Source organism: Cupressus sempervirens, chromosome 7 (assembly GCF_028749045.1).
Source record: "Cupressus sempervirens isolate cs-2001-9-10 chromosome 7, ASM2874904v1, whole genome shotgun sequence".
Classification (NCBI taxonomy): domain Eukaryota; kingdom Viridiplantae; phylum Streptophyta; class Pinopsida; order Cupressales; family Cupressaceae; genus Cupressus; species Cupressus sempervirens.
This window is the reverse complement of record NC_143124.1, coordinates 522,176,793-522,197,629: the sequence shown is the minus strand read 5'-3', so window position 1 is coordinate 522,197,629 and position 20,837 is coordinate 522,176,793. Positions and strand designations below refer to the sequence as shown.

General features: G+C 33.0%; 1 protein-coding gene across 1 annotated transcript in view; it reads right to left on the bottom strand.

Moving 5' to 3' along the window:
- Nucleotides 1-217: 217 nt before the first annotated feature.
- LOC149547819 (protein EXECUTER 2, chloroplastic-like) overlaps nt 218-20,837 on the bottom strand; it is a 107,994-nt gene continuing 87,374 nt past the window's right edge. Inside the window, exons 7-11 of the mRNA XM_089791856.1 lie at nt 1,486-1,621; nt 1,216-1,388; nt 981-1,055; nt 785-877; nt 218-614 (exon numbers count right to left, since the gene is read on the bottom strand). Of these exons, the coding sequence (XP_089647982.1) occupies nt 516-614; nt 785-877; nt 981-1,055; nt 1,216-1,388; nt 1,486-1,621 (576 nt within the window). The 3' untranslated portion in view covers nt 218-515. The remainder of the gene's footprint in view (nt 615-784; nt 878-980; nt 1,056-1,215; nt 1,389-1,485; nt 1,622-20,837) is intronic.

Here is a 20,837-nt window from a genome sequence, read left to right as displayed (position 1 = left end):
GGTGTATGATTTACTACGAAGTTAAATTAAAGCAAGAAATCACCACCGAGGCAACTTATGTTTGATAATCTAATTTAAACTTGCTACCAAAGAAAATGGGCCAAAATCAGGTTCCTGCTGATTTAGATGTACAGTAGGAAATGTGGAACCTTCATAATTAGAAGACATAATATAACATCTCTAAAAGTAAATTCCATGTTCCTCATCAAACAGTAGAGACCGTTCTAAGAACTAATTGACATTGGAATATGTTCTGCAGGATCATAAAATTCATACAATTACATTTGAATTTAATCATCTAAGCAAATGATTTCATGTAAACTCCTATCTCTCATGTGCCTAGTAAAGGAGGCCTGATGACAATTTGTATCGGAGTCGATCTAAGCAATAAAATTAGGATGTATTGCCTCAGACTTACACATATAAAAAAGATTAATTTGCAATAACAAGTCAAGTTCTCTGTAAAAATACATTTGCAATGGGCACCGGATATGGACAATGAAAACACAAAAATCTCATTCTTGAAGCTTCAATCGGTTGAATAACACAAGAATATGTTTTCCAGACACACAATATACAAAACCAAGCTGTGCACCATCTGTAAGACCACCACCCTGAATGCAGAAATTAAAAATCCACATTAAGCCTCTTCAAGAAAAATCTAGTCATAGAATAGTCTTTTCAAATGATATGAGCAAGTAAAGAACACCCAAAAAGAATACAGATCACTAGGTTCAATCTTATAATTAATAAATCAGGTTCCCTAGACTAGTTCCATCATTACCTTTCCATTAAGTAGCACTAATTCACCATCAATCCACTGTGGGTTGCGAAAACCACCCCTTGCGATTCTTCCTTGACCTTTGTACCTAGCAATCTGCATAGTATCTAAATTAGGTTTCCAGTTGACAGAAAGTTGAAGCTAGAAAGTCTGGCCCACAATGAATATTAGACATTATTTAAGTTGTACAGTTAAATACCACTCCCAGTTCCTCTGGATAAATTCCACGAATTGATAGAGAATTTGTATTGCCTATTTTTGCCCGAAAAGTAACCTGCGCAAATAAATCAAACTCCTGTAAGACATATAATCAAAATAAAATTCATGCATGTACCAGTAGGGATGAAAAGTTTCATTCTCAATAGTACAGCAATCAGCTAATATCCAAGAATAAGGCAGATATTTTTAAAAAGGAAAGTAGAAAGTTAATGTACCTGGCCAGCAGGTACATTCAGATCACCAGTTAATTTTACAGCTTCTACATACTCAAAGAATTCTAATTTGGAATTTTCATTCAGACTTTCATTTGCGTCCTGCCAATGCCCATATTTACGCCTTAGCTGAACCACTTCTGAACTATGTCGACCAAAAGTCCCAATATATAGTCCTGAATGAACAGTGGAAAATATCATATTTTTAGAAATGAAACCAAAACCTATATTAGTACATATCAAGCATTAAGATACATGGCTAGTGTAAAGTACCACTCAACAGATCTGAATTAGCCTCTGCAACATTTAAACGGCTGAACATACTGCTCCCAGATAGATCATTCCTTTTCTGAGCTTGGCTAAATGCAAGCTTAATTATTTCAACTATTTCTTCTATATCCTTGGGTTCCTGCATAGACCTTATAGTTATACAACAGAAAAATGTTTCAAACATTCAGAGAGTAACAAAAGTAAAATCCGTTGCATTATAAAGAAAAGTCAAATACATTGCATTATAAAAGGGAGAACTTTCCAAATAGCACTGACAAGCAAGCAGTATTATAAGTTTTGATTATAATTACCATTTTCCCAATTCATTGGCCAAAAGAACAGTAAACCTAGTGGACTAAACTGTGTAAAAATATTTTGCATCAACATTTCCAGTCACACTCCATGAACCATCAGCAGAATGAGGTAGAAGAGCTGAAGGGGAGAATATTATGGACTGTGGAAACCTGGTAAACTTAACAGTAAGCCTAACCAGATAGACATAGATTGAAATCACTAAAGAATTAGCTTGTTTTGTTTTTATGTCTAATCAATTGGAAAGATTGAGAACTAGAATTCAACTGGGATAGAATCTTGATACATCAATTCATGTTGACACCATACAAACAATCAAACAATAATTATATAATACAAAGATTTCACTGGCCTGAGTCATGATGCACTCAAGGAGTTCCCACCATAACTTTATAACCATTGTAAACATGAAAGAAACGTAGTGTAAACTTCACTCACAGGAGGACTCTTACATCCATTTAAAAGAGCCTGTACTTAGGTCATAAGCTAGAGAAAATCAACAGATCCAAAAAGAACCCTTTTAAGGAGTGTATTCACGCATGTACCAACAAATACCTATTGACACCTGTAAAATATATAAGCCTGCATATAGTAACATAAAACTTATCCAAATTAAATGTTGTACTTTACATTGGCAACACCTTTCAGAATTTACTAGCTACCCAATTCGTAAAACATGTGTTTGCTTTTCAACCTTTGGATTAGCTCCTAGGATCATCAAGCTATGGCTTACAAGTTCCACAGATAATTAAAAAAGCATTATATATCTTATACATCACCCTATGTACAACTAGAAATTGTGTCAGACTATATATATTGAGACAATTCTAAGAGGACTTAAGTAAACAAAAACGTTGTAGATGTTAAAACTTTCAACAGTTGACAGAAATAAACCTTCTGTTCACAATGAACCAGAAAATACTATTTTCAGTATACCAATTAAGCTTCATTTTCTATTTGGCTTCCAGCATGCACGCCGTACAAAAATTTCAAATTAAGCATTTTGAAGAATGACAACAAACTTCTACAAATAGAAAATTATGAATTCATAAGCGACAATATATTTAACTCCTTCCAAAAAATCAGGATATCGTGCCAAAAGCGCATAATTGCAGGAAAAGTATATGATGATTCCACTTTATTAAAACAGTGCATGGCATATTTTCTAAAAGAAAAACTAGCATTTAGAATTCTTGACTCTACTATGACATATCATTGTGTGCAATACTAGCATCAATCCATTTCAGAAGCCATTGCCTAGCATAAACTTCAACAATCTTAAACTCATCAGTATACTCAATAACAGCCTCATTTATTTTGCTCTCCATCAATAAAACTCCACAACTTCAAATGTAATGAATCAGAAAAAGGTAAACAAAATCTCCAAACGAAAAGTAACTCCAAATTATTTTCAGAAAAAACACTCGTAAAAACAACTTCAAAGCAAACTCAAACATCAACTACTTCGGTAAAGCCAAATTATGAAACATATTCTAAAGGTGAAGATACATCTGATTCCAAAAAAAGACTAAACAAAGCAATAATACAAACCACCGCATCCCAGGATCAAGCCCTTGCAATATCACATTGGAATTAGATGAGGTTAGTGTTTCACTTGTAGAGAGTTTTTTATTCATAAACTAGACTAAATGGTCTACAACCACCAACACGGGCTGAGAAGACCACATCCATTTTCATGAATTAGGCTTTATGGTGTGCATTGTTAAGAATTCATGGAATCATTGATCATCTTATGAAATGTCATATTGGAGGACTCTCAAGTTTTTTAGTGTTGTATTACTCTTTCTCAAGCTAAAGCCTGAAAAACAACTTGATAAATAACTATGTTACCCGGGGACGCGTTTCCACCCCTAAACCTGAAGTTTCGGAAACGGGGACGGTTTTGGGGACGGGGGGACGGCAGGGGACGTTTCCCAGGCATCCCCACTTGGAGAAGAAAACAAGAAACACTTCTCCGAAACTTCAGAAACGGTCAACGAGTTTCCAAACCACGTTGACCGTTTCGAGGACTGTTTTTTCATTTCCTAACGTCCCAGGGACTGCATAAAAGGTTTCCTATTAAAATTTATTAAACTCAAAAAAACCATTAAAAAAATGATTTTCCAGTCATCTGCAGGCCCAGACATGTAGAAGTCAATTTTTTTATAAAATATATTATAAAATGAATGATTAGGGGCAACTATCATACCATCTTTGTTTTCATTTTGAAACTCAGAATGATAGTGATAGTGATTTTGATATGGATGATTAGGGGCAGCTGCCTTAGTATCTTTTGTTTTCATTTTGACTTTGATGTTTCAGACTTGGAGTGTTCTGTCTTGACATTATAATATTATACGATCATTGATACACTATAGTTGATACTTCAAAAGTTTAAAACTTTAAAGTTTGAGTCTTTATCTATTCAATGTTTCCATTTTATTGAGAGTTGATGTTTTTCATTCTCTTATTTGACTCATTTCATTATGTGCTAATGGTATCTTAAGTACTTAAATGATGATTGAAAATGATGCTATTTAGAATTTTCTACGATGATTTGATTAGATGCTAATTGCTATGCTCTATGATCATTGATGGATCATTATTTGATGAATGAAATTGATAATTTTAAACTATGTTGCTATGATGAATGTAGAATTGATGAATATATTTGAAAATTCAGATAACATTCATATATATATAGCCGTCCCCCCGTCCCCTCGTCCCGGAAACTTGGGGTAACATAGATAAATAAAAGCATAGTGACCATTCATTGATCTTTGAATAAGGAGCACTCAGCGATTTTAGTGGCCTAAAATGATACCATCTAACATCATCAATGTGCTCAGTTGGTAAGAACTGCAATGATGTCACCATGTTGCATGGATCAACAATTGTCATTTTACAAGTGTCAAACCATTACATAGCAATCATTGATACAGAAGGTGATGTAACCGCCATAAACTTTTTAATAGCGGATATGGGCAAGTTGGGTCCCAATGCAGGGAAGTTTTCTTGACCTTGAGAATCCTGTTAGAAACAGGTAACCAATTTGAGAAAAGGGGTATGTGTTTTAAGTTGCGGCACTTGATCCAAAAATTCAAAAAATATGTGTAGGCATTTTAAAACAAGGGTTTTTTTTTTATCAAAACACAAATGCATTTTGTAAAAGTAATCTCTTTTTTTTTTAAATATGCCAACAAACTCAATTTTACTAACAAACTTACCATATTTATGTAATGGTTATGCGTTTTTGAAAAATTGAATACACCCACTGCCCTTTGCATGGAGTTTTGGATCAAGATAGGCTTGGTAGGACCAAGTCTATGCCTTGGATCTGCAAATTAATTAGTCATTGGAACCTAAAAATTATGTCTTGCCATAATTAAGTCCTTGATTGAATTTTTTGTTGAAACGAAGACCTATTGGACTTCTTACTATTTAGAATTCAAAGATGAAATTTTCGGGCCATTTGATTAATTTTGTTGAAGATTGTAGCTGCGATAGAGATCTTTGTCTCTGATTTTTCTATATGTTGAAAATAAGATAATACCCATATATTGTGTTTACAGCTGGAGAATATATTCAAGATATTTATTTGAGATAATATTATATGAAGAGACATGTCATGTGTCATGAAAAGAGGCATGCACTTGGAAAAAAGAAAAGACTTGTTTTCAGAAATTGAAGGGACCTTCAGTTGTGAGCTAAAGAGACTCTTAATTCTTTATATATATTGTATTCAGTGGAAAGCATTGTACTTTAACATTTTATTATCAATAAAAGTGATATTGCCATGGTGTGGCTGGGTTTTGCCCTTTAAGTGGAAGGGTTTTCCCAGGATAATCTCTTGTGTCATTTGAACCTATTTTGTTCTCCCTTTTGTTGTTGCTTATCTTTATTTTCTGGGCAAAACTTTAACATGGTATCAGAGTCAGGTTTGGATATCAGCTGTAAAGGAGAATGTATAAGGTAATCTGTGTGAGATTATTTTGAATCCATATATCCAGCATGAAGAAAATTCATGTTCTCATATCATGCACACTAAGCATATTGATCTCAGAGAGTTAGGGATTTATACATTATTGTAATCTGAGTCGGGTCGCTGCTGCCTAAGAGTTGGTGCTGGAGTGACTCGGCTTCATTTCCATGTCATCATGCACCAGCTAGACATCATGTTTGTATCTTGTTCTATTTCACAGCATAGTCTTGTGCAGTGGATCTTTGTAACAGCAGTCCGTTTTGTGTCCCATCTGTTCCTGGTGCTCTCTCTCTCTCTCTCTCTCTCTCTCTATATATATATATATATATACTCTCTCTCTCTCTCTATATATATATATATGTGTTTTGAGGGGTTGGAGATTAATAGTGGACAGAGCATTGTTCATGCCTTTATCACTGAACAGAATTCCTATTGGAGTGTGGAGCCATCTGTGGAGTCTGAGATTTTGCGATGAAACAGGTGTTGGAAATACCAGAAGGAAGAAACATCTGAGTGCTTGCCTCTGTCTGTAGAAGAGAACAAAGGAAGAACTGCCATCAAAGAATTTGCAGAACTGTCATATCAAAGTCAAACTTTCAATTGCCTTATTTGTTTATGGTGGCTTAAAAAAAATAGCGGAAAGTGCCATGTCAGACATGACAATTTTTCTTAAGACTGTGGACAGTTTGAACCCTTGAGAATTGAAAGATAGACAGCATAGCCATTACTTGATCTCATTATACTTATGAACATGATTACATAAAAGGAATCAGGTCACTTTCAAACTAAAGCTTGCGTCAAATCAAAGTTCGCTCTTTGTTAACACTGTCGGGAATATATGTGGTGACCTATTTTCTTGCTCAAGTGGATTATGTTATGATGCTTACCTCTGCAGACACAATTAGTTTGTAAATGGGCTGGTGATGTTGCAAGTGAAATTGGGCGAGTCTTCCAAGCTGGGTAGCTTGCCTCCACTCAAAAATCTTAAACCTCTCAAGGAACTCGAGTTGTGTAATATGCCACTTTGTCCTTCAGCTTTCCCTCTCTCCACTGAGATTTCTTATCTTGAATCCCTCACTTGCCTCTCAGTCTGTCACTTTGCCATTTCATCATATGTAAGTGCATGAGAGATCATTTACCTGAGCTGATCTGTTTTAAGTTTGTCAGGTATATATTTATTATGATGGACTGCATTTATCATTATCTGGTTTGTTTATTACTCTTCTATGTTCCCAGTTCTCTGATTTATTTTTTTGAGAGCTGCTTATTCTGCAAATTTGTCCGAGCTGTGCTTTATTGAGTTTCTCAGCTATTACTTTCCCCTGTGCTCAGAGTGCTTTGAAGAGGTTCATAAATGATATGACTTGGCTCTATATGATGATGGGCATCTTAAGATAACGTGGCATCTTGGACATGCTATCATTCTTTTAATTTATCCTTTCATGATGTGGTGTCTTTAGTCCAGCATTGGAAAAATCTGCACCAACATCAAGCTCAGGAACTTTTTTCAGACAGAACAAGATAAGTATTATTTTGCTATGTTCTACTTTCTATTGTGTTTACTATCATGCATTATTCATGTGTGGTGCTAGTATCAGATTTTTGGTAGTAAAATTTATATTGATGCCATGAGCATTGCATTGAATGTAGAGGCAACAGACAGAATCTGTTCTATGTGTATATTTGTGTGCATGTTGAGATTAGAACACAAAGATATAAGTATTTAAGATTATATCTCTTGAATATTAACTATAAATAGTGATTGCTTTTAGCATTAATAGTTATGAGTTATTAACCTCTAATGGTTGCACGACAAGAAGTAATGGGACGATGAAAGATAATATGCAGATGGGGGCGCTGCATACAATTATTGAATTGAATTGATGATACAGAATGTGATATTCAGAGGAACCAGAGATGTATAATTCCCTGCAAGTTTATGTGGCAGTGTAACTATTAAAGCTCACGTTTAGTCAAATTGGAATCAGCTATCTTATTGTGGTGATCTACTGAGAGAGTCCTTGTTGAGAGAGAATCTCAGCCATTAGTATCCATGTTGGTTATGAGTTCTTCTCTGTGAAAGAAGTTTGAGGTGCAATCCCTTGTTAATGCATTCTTCTCTAGTGAGTTTGAGGTGAAAGCCCTCGTTCCATCCTCTAGAAGTAGGTATATGGTTGAACACCCATGGCGAAAATACATTCTTCTTTAGAAGTTTGAGGTGAAACCCCTCGCTCCACACTCTGCGACTGGGCATGGTGGAAATGCATTCTTCTTTGGGAGAGGTCTAAAGTGAAAGCCCTTGATCAAGCCTCTGCGAGTACGCATGGCGGAAGTCATGTGTATGACTTCATGACTTTAATTTTATGTGCTTACGAAGTAACTATGGTGAATTATGTTATGCTAAGATAACATGTTTTATGTGATTTGGATTTATCATTGACATCTTTGGTTACAGCTATGTGTGTCTGCTATACTAAAGATCTCTCTCTTGCTAAGAGGGAGTGTTGAAGATTGTAACTCGAACAGAGATTTTTATCTCTGATTTTGCTATTTGTTGATAATAAGATAATACCTATATATTGTGTTTACAGTTGGAGAAGATATTCAAGATATTAATTTGAGATAATATTATATGAAGAGACATGTGTCATGCGTCATGCAAAGAGCCATGCATTTGGAAATATGAAAAGACTTGTTAGATATTGAAGAGACCTTCAGTTGTGAGATGAAGAGTCTCTTAATTCTTTATATATATATTGTATTTAGTGGAAAGCATTGTACTTGAACATTTTATTATTAATAAATGTGATATTTTTCTAGTGTGGTTGGGGTTTTCCCTTTAAGTGGAAGGATTTTCGCAGGATAATCTCTTGCGTCATTTGTACCTATTTTACTCTTCCTTTTATTGTGTTTATCTTTATTTCTTGGGCAAAACTTTAACAGATTTTATTATTTATTATTATTTATTAATCAAATTGGTACATAAGCTTCAAATAGCTAGCTTGTCCAGTTTTTGAATAACTTTTTCATTTTTTAGTTTTGTACACGCAATTATCTTGAAGATTAAAAAAAGTTGAAAAAATGGTAAGTTTTCATCAATTTATGGTCATACACTAGAAGTTTCTGAAATAGACTTTAGGGTCAATAAAAAATAATTAAAAACTATTAAATGAAGAAATTATATTATGGTAGTCAATCATTAGTGTCTTTCGTATCCTTCCCCAAACGGATTTTACAAAACACTTTTATTTAGGTCAAAATAAGGTAGTCATACACATGTATGGTATGGGTTATGAAATAGACTTTTTAAAAAAGTGATTTTTCCACATGCCTACTAAAAGCCAATTTCACAAGGGGAAAAATTCACCCTAGTATGGATACCTTTGAATCTTATAAAAATTTCACGATTTGGCTCTCAAAGGGAAATTCAACCCTAGTTTGGATAGTTCTCATACTTACAAAAAATTCCACTTTCCATATTTCCATCATTCCTTATTCTCCCCAAGGGAAAAATGAAAGGAGAAAAACTTGGAATCCATATTTTAGAGAAAAACAACCCTAGTTTGGACAACTTCGAGACGAGAAAATTCAAGCTCACCCTTTAAAGAAAATGATCTCTTGTCTAGATTTTTTGAATACTTAAAAAATTTGAGAAAAAATCATCCAAAGTGGTGGAAATTCATAGTATGCTTGGATTTTGACCTCCAATACTTGATTTTTTTTAGGAAAATGCCAAAATAAGAAGGGAAATTCATGGAGTTCGGATTTTGATCAAAATAAGTGGGGTAGGGAATTTTATGTCAAGTGTGGATTTTGATCAAAATAAGTAGGGGATTTCATGTTAAGTCCGGATTTTGATCAAAGTAAGGAATTTCATGTTAAATCTGGATTTTGATCAAAATGAGTAGGGAATTTTATAACAACTCTGTATTTTAATCAAAATATGAAGGGAAGTTCATCATAAATTCGGATTTTGAGTATTTTAATAAACAAAAAAGGATTTCTCTTAGGATTTTGACCATTTTAAGCATGGAAAATCATTTTTTATAGGGATTTTAAGGCCCTTATGAATGGAATATGCCTTTATATGGAATTTTGGACTAATTAGCTAGCCAAAATTTAAATACATTTAGGATTTTAAGTTCAACCCATTATAACATGACCCTAACAAAGTTCAATTTAGCATTCCCACTTAAGATCCCAACTTGACCACTTCATTTCTCTGTCACCCCTTAATCTTTTAAAGCTCTAGACTGCTTAATGCCAAAATTTGTTGAACCTAACAGCTACGAGCAAAAAGAGAGAGTCCCCTTTTGCAATGGGATAATGGTATGGAAATCTCACAAGTAGGTTTGATTTTCATGTTGAAGTAGTTTAGATGAATGGATGTGCTTGTGGATGCTTATTTGCTTGACTCAAACAAATCCGACACTTAACCTCAATTGGTATTTGTAATGTCCCCACTCCCATAATAGAATTAATAGTAAATAATAAGAATGAATTAATAAACAAAATAATGATAAATATAAATTATTATATTAATGTAATAATATAATAATAAAGAAAATAATATAACACAATATTATGTTATAAATAAATATAATAAGAAAATGTAAATTAATAATCCTGAAATTATAAATGTTCAATCTAAAATTAATAATAAATTAATATGATATTTTATAATATCATAACAAACCATCTAATATCATATGATAATACTAATATATTTAATTGAACTTATTATATTAAGATCATAATATTAATATTATATTTAATATTAACATTGATAGGTAAATACAATCATTATTTTACAAATATCATTATGAATATTTTTATAATATTTACTAATAATGAATATTAACAAACTAATGAACTATATAACAGCCAATTTGGAAGGTTCTCCATACCTGTATGGGTTTATATATTAAGGCATCAGTGAACTAGAAAGGCAGGGAGGAGGCAGCTAAGGAATTCAGGGTATGGATAGAAGAATCCCAAGCAGAATTTTGCATATCCCGTCAAAAACAAATGAACAATACATTCAGTAGGACCAGCGATAAACTAAAGGCATACATAATTAAGCTTTAATGAAGATTGAGACTAATAGTGGAGGGCAGACCATTCGCGCCATATAAGGGGAGATATAAGTGATCGTAGTAGATGGTGAGAAGCAGGCAGATAACAGTGATCACAGTAGTTTGACAAGACATCAGACACTCCCTTTGACTGACGCTAAGGAAAGAACCCCAGTGAACAATCACAGGGAGAGTACGTCAGAGCTTTCCAAAGTCAGGTAAAAGGGGAATCGAATAAACAATAACAAACCAGTAGCAAATATACACCAGGTTTGGAAATTATCAGGCATTAAAAAGGAGGAAGAATAAGCGTCACCAGTAGAATGGGCATTCAAGAGATGAACAGGAACAAGGCCAAGGATATTCTCACCATTTGGTTTTCTACTTGACTCACCATTCCTAAATGTTAAACTCAGAAAATATAAGTCATCAAACATGGAAGAGGATTATCATTAGTTATAAGCTCTCTCATATCAGAGTAAGACAATCGATTGAATCTATACCACACCTTAACATATCGCTATCAAATAATGCAGTGTTGATTTTCAACATTGATACTAATGGAAGATGAGAAGAAATGTTAGGAGGATAGACAAGGTACAAATGAGGTTGCAGCTTGACTTAAAAACTGAATCCATAGAGCTGAGGAAGAATAATGGAGTTTAAGCATCACAAACCAATCCTATTCAGTAAGCAACGACCATTTATACACAAGTCAATACACTCAGATCAATGCCAAGAATAAATCGTGTAGAAGGAATACACACACAGCAGACACCGACTTTGTTGGCAAACCTGTATCGGCGCCAGCAAAGATAAAACAACACATTGAAATCTTTAATCAAACATCAGCTTTTAAGTCATATAACCGTTTATGGATGAAGAATCCCTGAAGAGAATATGTAATCGTTCTTTATATAGAATCATAAAAGACAATAACCTTTCTTGGATAAAAGAGATCGCAGACCACTCGAAGGAGTTACACCAACAATTGCGGAAATCAGGAAGGCACCGTAGACCACATAGGATAGCAGTTTGGAGTGAAGAATATACAATATCAGTATGTAAATTATATCAATCAGGGATCAATATATATCATACTCAGTCAAATTGTTATTTACAACAAAACAATATATGTAAATATAAACAAAGACCATACTCAACAAAGAAGTAACTAAATAATCAGATCAATCAAGATACAAAGGATACAATGAATCAGATTTAATGGTTGCAGAGTTGAGTTACAGACTTGGTACAAGCTCATGCATTTAATTAAGGTGAGAGCATTACATACAAACTGATTGAGATACCAAAGTTGATCAGCGAAAATGACGGATAATCTCCAAAGCTAACATTGCATAACTTCTCATACTGGAAACTATATAATTGGGACCACCGCAACTATCTAAAAATTCTATTTCATATAATTGATATTATTGATCAATGATCATCTCCATGTTATGTCAAGTATTCTAGTAATGAATTAAGACACATCAGAATTATTGGCAATATCACTCTTATATAGCAGGAAAAAGGCCACATTGGTGTTCATAAATCTTTCCTTAACATTACTATCATTATTCCTCATTCATTTGTGAAAAATCAAAATGTAAGAAGTCTTATGCAGTTAATTTAACTAAAGTCCCAAGGGATTGCACAAGGGTGAAGTGTAAATAATGATTGTTATCTGAAGTGAAGTACATAAAAAAAGGTAGAAAGACTGCAGATATTTTATGGCAGCCCATGATTAAATTATACACGACATTACAGAAGATCTGTGGGAAAAAGTAAAACATTAGCCCTCAACAAATAATAATTTGAGGACCATCAACACATTATTCATTCAACCTTGATCAACAACTACCAGATAGCATCCATCTGAAGACATAAAAGTTCCTCACAGAATATACAAAAGAAAGAACATCAATAGCACTGAGTGGTCAGGGGAAGAATTCAAGTAAGAGGAATTGATGATTCACTAATCTATTCAGATGGGATTAAAATAGGACACAACCAAAACATACAAGAGCAATAACGGATTTAGTGATTCTATCAGAATATTGAATCTGTTTAGATCAAAAAAAAAAGAAGAAATAGACTAATCCAAGTAGCCACTAATAAGAGGACAATAATGTTGTATAATTCTTAGAGGGAATCAAGGCAGAGAGCTAACCTCTCTAAAGAACTTCGCAAGATATTCTATAAATGAATATTCTTAAGGAAGTGAGGCAGGGATTCCAATATTCTCTGAAGGAACCAGTATATACTGTTAAGGAGAAAAAAAACATTTGCATATGTAAGGATAAATACACCTAGAGCGGGTATCCATAAGGCCTAGGATGAGAATGAACTCTCTCCTAGCAAGGATGGATATATCAAAATTCATTATCCATAAGGTCTTAAAGAAAGAAGTATTGTGAGGAGATGGTGCATACTTAAAGAGTTCTTCAAAGTTGTGCAAGACATCTGGAGCCCCAAGAAGCACTCCTCCAAGAGGCTAAGCATCTGAACACAATCTCTCCTAAAGAAGGGCTTAAATTGGGAATTAGGATCTTATGTTTTACAGACTTACAAGAATTGAATAATATTTTACTATTATTAATAATTATGTTGTAGGCGTTTCCCATACGAAAGAGGCTGAGCTAAATGCTTGAATCAACAGTGCAGTGTTTTTAAGAGTCTTTCAACAACCATCCAACGTCATCGTTGAAATTTTTTATCTAGCTTTTCTCTACTTAAAAAATGGGAAGCAACTCTTTGTTGCTTACTATTTAGTTTCATTACCTACTGCAGACTCCACTTTAATAGTTTTGTTTTACCCGCTTTCGTACGACACAGCATATGAAACACCAAAGATAGGTTTGTTTTATCCGCTTTCGTCTGATTGGGAATTTGGGCAGCAAATGAAGTATCCAAAAGAACAATATTTCTGTCAGACGAGGCCGATATTAAATTAGACCATGCATTGCTCCATTTCAAAAGCTGTCCCCTGCCCAATGCCATGTCATATTTTGGATTGGGCATCTTTCACGTCCCCTACACATTTGAGATGCTGACGCAGACGATTCAGATTTCTTCGGTGGACCACATCGGGTGAGGGTTCTGTTTTTCTACGCTGCCACGTTATCCAAACTTATTTTTGGAGTTTATACTTCTCATGGCAAACATTACAGTTTTGTAATTCTAATTAGTATGTATTCCTTGAGAATGATGTATGGTTTTTAATATTTTTAAGCAAAGTTTTAATATTAATTGAAGAAAAAATTATAGTATTAAAAATTATTAAATATAAATATAATGTAATTTATAATATATACTTTATATAATATATATGTTTCTTCCACCATTTTTCACTCTTAGTCAAAAAAAAAATTGTTTGTTGTCTTTCGTATGAGAAAATTTGGAAAATCCCTAATATATCAATGTATCATATAATATTATAATGTGATATAATAATATAATAACAATATGATATTATATAATATAATATGAATTTTATATAAATCAAATATTTATTATAATTATTTATCAATATATATATGAAAACTTGAGTAATAAAATTAATTTAAAATTTCATAAATAATATATATCATAATCAAATATTTCTTCAGTCAAAATCTATTCAAGGTTATCCCTTGTGATGTGTGCACTCAGTAAAACATTGCAACTTTACCAGCACACCAAGCACCCATATAATGTATTATTTATATGTTATAATAGTTATTAAAATATATAAATAAATTTAAAATGTTACAGATAATTAATTACAAACAATATTTATATTGATTGAAAAACTTATTTAATATTAACATAATAAAATTACTAACATGAGCTTTTTAGTAATGGATAATAATATAAATCTAATTTCACAATTAGTAATTTACATTCTTTACCACCAAGGTCATTTTATGCTTGAAATATGGAGACCTGGGGAGATCTAGATAGCAATAGAAATATACAAGTTTAGAAGGGCAAAGAGTGTGAGAGAAAGAAGTAAAAGATAGTGATAGAGAGGGAGATAGAGGTGGAGATGGCTATGGAGGAGAAGAATATATAGAGAATCAAACAGCGAATTTGACACGACTTTGAATTGAATTTGAATTTATAGTGAATCGACTTCCGAATTTGCTTATAGGTGAGCGAATATGGTAACTTAAACATTAACACATAATAATAATTAATCTTAACAATAATAATAAATGAATAATAAATAATCTAGGTTTCAGCTGATTACCTATAAAAAAATGAATTAATAAATAAAAATTCTTACATTAATTAATAATATAATAATGAAAAAAATAGTTTAATACAATATTATGTTATAAATAAATATAATAATAAAATATATATTAATAATCCCAAAAATTATAAATGTTCAATCTAACATCAATAATAATTAGTATGATATTTTACAATATCATGACAGAACATATAATATAATATGATAATAATCATATATTCAATTGAACTTATTATATTAAGATCATTATATTAATATTAACATTTATAGGTAAACACAATCATTATTTTAAAAATATAATAATAAATATTTATTTATAATATTTACTAATTATGAATATCAACAAACCAATGAACTATATAACAACCAATTTGGAAGCTCACACCCCTCCATACCCGTACGGGTTTATATATGAAGGCATCAGTGAACTAGGAAGGGGGGGAGGAGGCAGTGAAGGAATTCAGGGTATGGGTAGAATCCCAAACAGAATTTTGCATATCCAGTCAAAAACAAATGAACAATACATTCAGTAGGGCCAGCGATAAATTAATGGCAGACATAATCAAGCTTTAATGGAGATTGAGATTAATACTGGAGGGCAGAATGTTTGCACCATATAATGGGATATAACACGGATTGTAGTAAATAGTGAGAAGCAGACGGATAACAGTTGTCGCAGTAGTTCGTTGTAATAACCCAGAAAAAGAATTCAGAGACTCTCTTTGACCAATGCTAAGGAAAGAATCCCAGCCAGCAATCACAGGGAGAGTAAGTCGGAGCTTTCAAAAGTCAGGTAAAAGGGGAATCGAATAATCAATAACAAACCAGTAGAAAATATACACCCAGGTTGAGAATTATCAAGCATTAAAAAGGAGGAAGAATAAGCGTTGCCAGTAGAACGGACATTCAGGAGAGAAGAAGCAACGCTGCAGACATAAGAGAATAAGACAGAAAACAATTAAACAAATATCATTGAACATCCCAGTTACAAGATAAGATATATCAACAACAGCAATGAATCCAATGCGAGTAATCAGAGACTAAGTGATTTGATCCATCCAGCAAAAAAACAAAGGAACAGGGACAAGGTGAAGGATTGTCTCACCATTTGGTTTTCTACTTGACTCGCCATTCCTATGTATTAAACTCAGAAATTATAGGTCATCAAACATGGAAAAGGATTATCATTATTTATAAGCTCTCTCACATCAAAGAAAGACAATCGATTGAATTTATACCACACCTTAGCATATCGCTATCCACTAATGCAGTGTTGATATTCAACATTGATACTAAGGGAAGATAAGATGAAATGTTTGGAGGATAGACAAGGTACAAATGAGGTCGTAGCTTGACTTAAAAACTGAATCGCATAGAGCCAAGGAAGAATAATGGAGTTTAAGCAGCACAAACCATTCCTATTCACTAAGCAACGATTATATATACACGAGTCAATACACTCAGATCAATGCCAAGAATAAATCATGTAGGAGGAATACACACAACAGACACTAACTTATTGGAAAACCTGTATCGGCACCAGCAAGGATAAAACAACACATCGAAATCTTTGATCGAACATTTAAGAGTCATAAAACCGTTCATGGATGAAGAATTGCGAAAGAGGATATGTAATCGTTCTTTATATAGAATCACAAAAGACAATAACCTTTCTTGGATAAAAGAGATCGCAGACCACTCGAGGGAGTTAAACCAACAATTGTGGAAATCAGAAAGGCACCGTAGACTACATAGCATAGCAGTTTGAAGTGAAGAATATACGATATCAGTAAGGAAATTATATCAATCAGGGATAAACATATATCATACTCAGTCAAATTGTTATTTACAAGAAAATAGTATATATAAATATAAACAAGACCATACTCAACAAAGAAGTAACTAAATAATCAGATCAATCAAAATACAAAGCATACTATGAATCAGATTTAATGGTTGCAGAGTTGAGTTAAAGACTTAGTACAAGCTCACACATTTAATTAAGGTGAGCACATTACATACGAACTGATTAAGATACCAAGTTGATCTGTGAAAGTGAAGGATAATCTAAGTTAACATTGCGTAACTTTTCATACTGGAAACTACATATATATATATATATATATATATATATATAATTCTATTTCATATAATTGATAATTTGATATCATTGGTCAAAGATCATCTCCATGTCATATCAAGTATTCTAGTAATGAATTAAGACACATCAAAATTATTGGCAATATCACTCTTCTATAGCAGGAAAAGGCCACATTGGCGTTCATACTTCTTTCTTTAACATTACTATCATTATTCCTCTTATTTGTGAAAAATCAAAATGTGAGCAGTCTAATGCAGTTAAGATTATAGGAATTCAACTTAAGTCCCAAGGGATTGCACAAGGGGACATTACAGTATTGAATCTTTAGTTTGCATTCATTGGATGGGATTGGAGAGGAGACATTGATTTGAAAACCATTCAAGCATTCCTTAGAAGCTTGCACTAGGTTGGTAGGGTCACTGATCAAGTTACATCTAGTAGAGTCCAAATCATCCATAATTCATTGCATTCATAGTTGTAAGTGGACATAGAAGCAAGTTTAAGATTAAGTTGGAGTGGAAGTTGGAAACCCAAAAGTTAGTTTTTCATCACACATTGTAAAGTTAAATCTTCAGAAGTGCAAATAATCAATATCCATTGAATAGACATTAGTAGCATTAGTCCCCTAAGTTATAACCAACAAATCACATTATTTCACTATATGAGTATCCACAAATTGAAGGAACCTTGAAGTCATTTCACGATCTTACTTTGCAAGCTTAGCGTGAGAGCTAACCTTATATCAAGAGAGGATTGAGTAGTTGATGTTTCATCCAGAAAGGGTATTTGATTATGCATGTTGTAAAGGAAAAAAAGTCACATCAACAGTGACCAATCATGAACACCAACAACATCAAAGTTATAGTTCAAACCTGAGAGCACACTATACCAATGAAAGAAGAAGCCTGCAATTACAATGGCCTAACAGAGGTTTCTTACAATAAAGTACTTAATGTTATATTAAAGGTCATTTGGTCATATTTAGTTAATGAGGTGACTTTTAAATATCATAGAAACTTTCATGTTAGCCTTCTAGAAAGTTTCTATTTTATTCTCTATATAAGAGAAAACATCTCCATCTATAATCACTGATCACCTGTTTGTTAAAGAGAAACAATTGTAACATGGTATTAGAGTGAGTCTGAGTCCCTCACGGGAGGGCTCGGGATTTGGAGGGGGCTGCCTAGTTTTGCAATATTCTAGGGTTTTGTATGGTGTGTTTTCATGATTTTCTAATTTTTTTCCTTCAAAAAATTTAATGTATGGGTTTTAATTTTTGCCCTAAAAAGTTTATTCTGGGATTTATTGATTTTTTTCTCCTTCAAAAATTCTACTGGGTATTTTATAATTTTTTTCCTTCAATAAATTATGTGCAGATTTTAGCAAATTTTCTCCTTAAAAAGATTATATTGGGTTTTAATATTTTTTTCCAAAAATAACCTGAGGGGGTTTTATCATTTGTCCATAAAAATTTGTGGGTTTTGTCTGATCCTTTGCCTTAAATATTGTTTTGTGAAAAAAGAATTACTGTTTTTCCTCAAAAAAAAAAGTTCAAGTGTTTTTATTTTAGGGTTTTTACCTTTTTCCAAAAGAAAGATGCTTTCTAAACTTCAGTTTCAGCGTTGGGCGATTTTTTCCAAAAAAACATATTTTCTTGTATTCTCTTTTGGGTCAAAAACTGATCACAAAGGGATAGCTTTGTTACCCAGCATCAAATTGGATGGATTCTTGGTCATTACATTTTGCAAATCCAGGGAGAGTCTTACCAGCAGCAAAATGTTCTAATGAGAAAGGAGGTAGCCTTCTTTGTATTTGTCACCAAAAGGCATTGTAGGGGGTAGGGTTGTTAATGTTTAGCGTCAGAAGAAGCAAAACATGAATCTTTTGTGTTCCCACTGTTTGCTATGCATTACAGAGATATAAGCATCTGTATTATGTTACTGCTATCTGCTATGCATCATAGAGATATAAGCATCAGAATTATGCTACCATTGTCTGCTATGCCCCACAGAGATATAAGTATACGTACATATGTCCATATTAATGTATGCATACATATACGTATGCTTACACCTCTGTCATGCATCAGGATTATTGACAGTAAAGAAAAGCATATTGTTGACCAACTTATATTGGTCGTGCTTCATGTTATCAGCGACTTTAATGTCTTGCTTGTATCGGGTTTCATACCCCGTGCTTTGCCTTTATCATGTGTTGATTACTATCAGGCCCTTGATGTATTATTGGGCGATGGATTATAAACTTGTTTTGGGCAGTTATTAGTAACTAACATGCCTCCGAAGAGGCATGTCCCTATGTGACTCTTTGGCCACATAGGGACATGACTCTTTGGAGTCATGTCCTTCACTGCCTATATATATACTTGCTCACTGCTGCAGGGAAAAGCATCAATCCAAGGCATCCGAGTACCTGCAGAGAAATATCAGTATTATTTAATATTATTGTTATCACCTTCACCTCTGTTGTTATACAGCGATCCAGTACATTAATCATTGCTGAAGGAGGAAGACTGTCAAAGATTTTTGCTGCAAGTCACAGTTAGAGATAAGCACTTATATTCTGCATAATTTAATTCAGAACTTATCTACAAGCATTATTTTCTAATTGTTTATCTATCAGAGATCCACTATATTTAACAAGGATAAGTAAAATGACCATTAAGGGAGGGTATTAAAGTATTTAATGTTAATTAATAGTCACCTAGGCATATTTAGTTTATTAGGTAATTTCGAGATAACACTGAATTTTTCATGTTAGCCTTTTAGAAAGTTTCTATTTCATTCTCAATTATTTTCTATATAAGGATACGTCTCCATTTGTAATCTCACTCATTTGAATAATGAAATATTGTAACATCTTAGTGGCTACATCAAAAATGACACAACTTAACCATCCCACTATGGGATGAACCCTTGTATTTAATACTTCTACATTTAACATACTGTGTTAATTTAATCTTATAATATTTTAATATTAAAAAGGTGTAAATTTAGCAGTTGAATTAAACAATGAATTCATTTTTTAATATTATATTTGTTGAATTTAATTCAAATTTATCTTTGTTGAATGTAAACATGAACACAAACCTTGTCACATAGATATATTATATTGATTTGAAATTTGACATTGAATTATTAATTATCTCAACCATAGTTGAAAAACTCACCAAAACAAAAAAACTCGCCAAGAGTCAAAAAACCATCCAAAAAATCCGCTAAAACTCAGCAAAACACTTGGCAACTTGAAAAAAATTCTTAACTTAAATTAGAAATGCATTTTTTTGCAAAATTCAACAAGGAGATGCATCTAATGAGTGAAAAAATGAGTATACAAAAGAAACAAGCCAAGTCTAGATATATTTTATTGTATTAAATGTAAACTGGGTACAAAATGGCATCCTCATATGGAATACTGATGGTTGGTAGCCTGATAGTCTGAACTCTAAAGCAATATTAATATAGCAAATTGTTTATGTCAAACAATAAGTAAATACGACATCAAAATAGCTTACAGCTTGCTCTTCCCAGCTCTAGTAAAATTAAGGGAAAGGTGGAGGGTATAGTCCTAGGAGTCCATTATGGCTACACCTCTTCGCTCAACATGACTAGTCATGACTCGACCTCC